At 37.8% G+C, this 6,000-nt stretch overlaps 1 protein-coding gene across 3 annotated transcripts in view; it reads left to right on the top strand.

Annotated features, from left to right (window-relative positions):
• The first annotated feature begins 2,661 nt into the window (after positions 1–2,661).
• The window catches only part of rab11fip2 (RAB11 family interacting protein 2 (class I)), a 155,128-nt gene continuing 151,789 nt past the window's right edge, over positions 2,662–6,000 (top strand). For all 3 annotated transcript variants that reach the window (XM_061961899.1, XM_061961882.1, XM_061961890.1), the window contains exons 1-2: positions 2,662–2,845; positions 3,490–4,011. In XM_061961899.1, coding sequence (XP_061817883.1) covers positions 3,659–4,011 — 353 coding nt within the window. In that variant the 5' untranslated portion in view covers positions 2,662–2,845; positions 3,490–3,658. The remainder of the gene's footprint in view (positions 2,846–3,489; positions 4,012–6,000) is intronic.

The following is a 6,000-nucleotide window of genomic DNA, read 5'->3' as shown; positions in this document are numbered from 1 at the left end:
AAAGAAGACTTCATCGGATTTAGCAATCGGGAGTGACAGATTGTTTGGTAAACGGATAGCATGTTCTATGTGTTATAGTTATTTGAATGACTCTTGCCATGATGTGTTGCGTTAACCAGGCACGTTCTCAGTTGGTTATTTGTGCGTCATATGGCGTACACTTATTCAGCCTGTTGTTCACTATTCTGTATTTATTTTAAATTGCCTTTCAAATGTCTATTCTTGGTGTTGGATTTTATGAAATAAATTTCCCCCAAAAATGCGACTTATACCCCAGTGCGACGTATACATGTTTTTTTCCTTCTTTATTGTGCATTTTCGGCTGGTGCGACGTATACTCCGGAGCGACTTATAGTCCGAAAAATACGAAAAATATTCTTGGTGTTGGATTTTATCAAATAAATTTCCCCCAAAAATGCGACTTATACTCCAGTGCGACGTATATGTTTTTTTCCTTCTTTATTGTGCATTTTCGGCCGGTGCGACGTATACTCTGGAGCGACTTATAGTCCGAAAAATATTGTAGTTAAACTAGCCGCTACTCGTAGTGCTGCTTTGTGTACCCAACAATGAATATTCGTTTTTAAATATATGGTAAAATATTATTTATGATATACATTATGAACAATACACACAAAAAAACACAGATTGGTGAAACCAAACACAGAACTTAAAAAATATTAATCCTATCACTGCATTATTTATCTCATACTGATACTACCCTTGACATTGATCAACTGTATATTGCACTGTATAAATGCAACTGGAATGTTAAGCTGAACAATATAATATTGGGTCAGCCATTTTTAACTAACCTTTAGCTTAATTCAAATGTTTTGAATAAACTTGTGTTCGATGAATGGTATGGCCAGACCCCAGCCTGGTGGTGTGTACCTTGAATGTGTGCAATGCAGTGGATGCAGCACATGATAAAACCAACACCGCTTGGTGTGTTTGGTTAAGATGCTCTTGTCAAGTGGGGTGACAATCAAGTCCGTGCTCAATCAAGTGAACCTCTTATCTGTATCTCCATGTCCCACTCAGGGGCCCAAAGCACTTCCTTGTGTTTGTATGATTTTCCTCTCAAGCAAAGTGCACACGCTCATTTTGCACATTAACTCACTTTTATTTTTTTAACAATATTACCTTGCTGGAGAGAATGTCGCTTCATTTCAGCTTATAACGTCGAATCATAGCTACAAAAAATTTAAAAATATAGTATAATGTGTTAATATTTAATTTTTTTCTATGTGTTTCATTGCTTTCACATGCCACGTAATTATGTTATATCTGTGGAGCTGTAGAGGTCAATCATCTGTTTGTGGAGTGTGAGAGTGTACATGTGTTTTGGGAGGAGATCAGAGATTGGCTGAGAAACAAGGGTGTGGAGATGTCCCCATTCTCTATAGACATACTTGCCAACCCTCACGGATTTTCCGGGAGACTCTCGAAATTCAGCGCCTGTCCCGAAAACCTCCCGGGACAAATTTTCTCCCGAAAATCTCCCGAAATTCTGGCGGAGCTGGAGGCCACGCCCCCTCCAGGTTTATTGTTAGGCAGTTTCATTAACGTCCTCCCAGCGCGGCAACAACACACAACAGCAGTCACGTTTTCGTCTGCCGTAAACAGCAATGTTGTGACACTCTTAAACAGGGCAATACTGCCACCTACTGTACATGCATATGTGACAATAACATCTAGGGCTTTTAGAGAGTGCAGTGCACAACTGCGCACACAACAAGGAGACGAAGCAGAATGCATCATCAGAGAGGGTGTTCAGCATGGTTAGAAAAATAGTGACAGAGAATAGAACAAGGATGGACAACTCAACCCTCAACTCAACAATGAGTAGACGAGTGTTATGTGTGTGTATATGTGTAAATAAATGAACACTGAAATTCAAGTATTTATTTTATATATATATATATATATATATATATATATATATATATATATATATATATATATATATATATATATATATATATATATATATACATATATATATATATATAATTAAAAAAAAAATATATATATATATATATATAGCTAGAATTCACTGAAAGTCAAGTATATATAAATACATGAAATACTTGACTTGGTGAATTCTAGCTGTAAATATACTCCTCCCCTCTTAACCACGCCCCCCGCCACCCCCACCTCCCGAAATCGGAGGCCTCAAGGTTGGCAAGTATGTCTATAGAAGAGCTCAAATTTGGTATTTTTATAAAAGACTGCAACATAGAAATGTTTGTCAACATTATTATGCGCCAGGTAAAAAAAAAATCGTGATAAATGTCAATTTATGAAAGAATGGTCAACATTTTCTAATTGGCTTAATAATTTACAATTATCAATCAAATTTAAGAGTACAAATGCCCTTACATTTATATCTTTGTTAAAAACATTTAATGTGATTTAGGTAGCCCTTTTTGTCTTTCATATTTGTTATTATTATTATTTAATACGCTTTTGTTTTCTTTCCTTGACATGTTTCGCTGATGTTGAAAGTGTCTTGACTTTTGTGTGCATTATAATGTTTGTCGTTCAATAAAAAAAAGAATAAAAAAACATGCCACGCAATTATTTCCGTTGGGTGTGTCGTTTTACAACCAGCAGGAGGGAGTTATTTGCCTCAACTTCCGCCGGCGTGTACAGGAAGTGACGTCGGACAAGGAACTAGCTGTCGTATCCGGTCGACGGCAAGTGATTAGCAATGGAGAGAAAGAACTCGAACTACAACTTATCCTAACAAGTACCTGGTGTAGGGAAAAAAAGCACCATGTTTGTTTATCAATGAAGTCGAGCCGTGTTGGACTGAAATGTCGCCTCAAATGACTCTCAGGTAAGAGTAATCTATAACGTGGTGTGTGACTGCTAGCGCTGTAGGTAGCCGCTTAAAGCTAATGTTGTGGTGCAGCTTGCTCGTTTTGAACAATCACAACATGTGTTCGGTAATAGTTGTTGTTTATTGTTAGTGTCTTGTTCGGTAAACAAATGTTTTATTCACCGTGTCAAGCTTCTGAAAATTGGCTGACGATGGCAAGCGACATGTCACACTCACAATAATGTACTGTGCACTTTCTGCGTTCTGTAGTTGAAATAGTAGATTAAGACTCCGTAACTTCATTGTATAAAATTGCATGTGTGGTTGTGAGCCATATATAAAACAATAAATGAAAATATTGTCAGTCACTAGTAGTGATAGTGTAATCATGGGCGTTTCCTCTGCATCACTGATTTACTGTCACCATGATGTGATCATCACTTTTATTTCAGCCATCCATTTTCTACCGTTTGTCTTTCTTGGTGTTAACATAATCACATGCATTGCAGCTCAATAGTGTAGCAGCATGATTATATTCTGAAAATACTGTATATTCATCTCTCAGAACAAGTAATTATTGTAATTCCTGTGCACCATGACTCATGCCATCGATCATAGGACAAGATGTACATTTTCATTTTGTTTCTTTTTTCCCCCTCCAGATGACTTTCTAGTGGCTTGGGCACCTGTGAATTGAACTGTGCATGTTTATTACTGTAGGTAGACATCATTAACATGAATAACAAGTTATTGTTAAGTATGTTTTATTACATTACACTACACATTATTTACATTACACGTTCAGTTCTGTAACACTATAAACAATTGACAATGTCCCTGGGTGAACAATCACAGAAGTGGTTTCCAACTCATGTCCAAGCCACTGTTCTTCAAGCTGCGGGTTTACAGCCCAAAGGCAAAAATGGCACTAATGATGCGTACACTATCATCCAGCTGGGGAAGGAAAAGTACTCAACATCAGTGGCGGAGAAGACACTCAACCCTGTCTGGAAAGAAGAAGCTTCGTTTGAATTACCAGGGTTACTTTTGGAGGGCAACCCGGAAGTGTACGAACTGTGCTTCATTGTTATGCATCGGTCATTGGTCGGGCTGGACAAGTTCCTCGGTCAGAGGACCATCAATCTCAATGAAGCGTTTGACGACAAGGAAAAACAGAAAACTGAGTGAGTATTCCAGATTTCCAGCCTTAATAATCAATTGATTAAGAATACCAGATACATAAATAATGAGTAATTTAGAATTTGGTAAAGATTGCCCACCGTTCTCCTTAGATGGTCTGCGTGGTTTCTATCATACAGTAGTTAATTTTAGAACTGAGCATATAGGAAGTGGAAAAAATTTACAGAAGTTGCATCTACTAAATCAGTTTTCTTAATAGGAAGTAGTGTGTCATCTCTTAAAGGGGTCATATTATGATTTTGTTTCTACATTTAAAACATTTGTGGTCTACATCAGTGTTTTTCAACCACTGTGCCGCGGCACACTAATATGCCGTGAGATACAGTCTGGTGTGCTGGGGAAGATTATGTAATTTCACCTAATTGGGTTAAAAACATGTTTTTGCAAACCAGTAATTATAATCTGCAAATAATGTTCCGTTGAGTGTCTGTGCTGTCTAGAGCTTGGCAGAGTAACCATATTATACTCTTTCATATCTGTAGGTGGCAGCAGGTAGCTTATTGCTTTGTAGATGTTGGGAACGATGACTATGGTTTGTAGTGATCACAATGTGCAGACGACAGCGGTCAAAAGCTATCTAATGCTTAAACCAAAAATAATCAAAAGGCGAGTGCCGCTAAAAAAGGTTTTGAAGCTTAGGAAATACTATGCAAAACAAAACTAAAACTGAACTGGCTACAATTTAAACAAAAACAGAATGCTGGACGACTGCAAATACTTACAGCGTGTGGAGCAGAGACGGCATCTACAAAGTACATCCGAAATGAAAATGACAATCAACAATGTCTCTACAAAGAATGATAGCGTCCGCACAACTTAAATAATCTTGATTGCCAAAACAAAGCAGGTGCGGGGAATAGCGCTCTAAGGAAGACATTAAACTGCTACAGGAAAATACGAACAAAACAGGAAAATTCACCAAAATAGGAGCGCAAGACAAGAACTAAAACACTACACACAGGAAAACACCAAAAAACTCAAAATAAGTTCACGGCGTGATGTGACAGGTCGTGACGGTACACCTACTTTGAGACAAGAGCTATAGTGATGCATAGTTGGTTATGGTTTAAAGTCCAACAATTGCAAGAACAACTTTTTATTGTCAATATCGACTACTGAGTTTCATTTTTTAATGATTTCTGCTGGTGGTGTGCCTCTGGATTTTTTCAATGAAAAAAATGTGCCTTAGCTCAAAAAAGGTTGAAAAACGCTGGTCTACATAACTTGTCTTATTTACGTGCCTCGACTTCGTCTTCTCCCCCTCAGCTATGTTGTAGTTTTCTAGCGTTTTTATGTCAACATATAACTTTGTATTAGAAATGGCAAAAGTAGAGAATGCACATGGATTTACGAGTTTCGGCCAATAATAAAATTTCAGATTTAATTTTTTTTTTTACAAAAAGTCTTTCCCTACTTAAAAAACCCCCCAAAAAACAATGAGTAGGAATGACAGCGATAATTCAAAATAAGTTTTTTTTATTTGATCGAAAAACTAGTAGTTTGAAATGGCAATGCATACACTGCATCTTACTCTTAGCAAAATTCTAATTTGAATAATGTTGTTCCTTTTAGACTAGACATAAATTGTACTTTTTTTGGAATAATTTTCAAAGAACTATATTAACAGCTTCCTCTAGAAAGCTATACTTCTGTCTTGAATAAAATATTTATGTTAACAAAAATTGCACATTGGATGCAAATAAATAATAATCTCCAACATTGAGGTTAATAAAGTCCATCCATCCATCTTCTGCTTATCCAAAGTCGGGTCGCAGGGGCAGCATCCTAAGCAGAGAAGCCCAGACTACCCTCTCCCCAGCTACTTCGTCCAGCTCTTCCTGGGGGATACCGAGGCGTTCCCAGGCCAGCTGGGAGACATAGTCTCTCCACCATGTCCTGGGTCATCCCGGTGGTCTCCTACTGGTCGGACGCGCCCTAGACACCGCCCCAGAGAGGCGTTCAGGGAGGACTGT

The sequence above is a fragment of the Nerophis lumbriciformis genome, linkage group LG02, assembly GCF_033978685.3.
Source record: "Nerophis lumbriciformis linkage group LG02, RoL_Nlum_v2.1, whole genome shotgun sequence".
Taxonomy (NCBI): Eukaryota; Metazoa; Chordata; class Actinopteri; order Syngnathiformes; family Syngnathidae; genus Nerophis; species Nerophis lumbriciformis.
The sequence above is the reverse complement of the archived record's forward strand: the minus strand, read 5'-3'. Positions and strand labels throughout refer to the sequence as shown.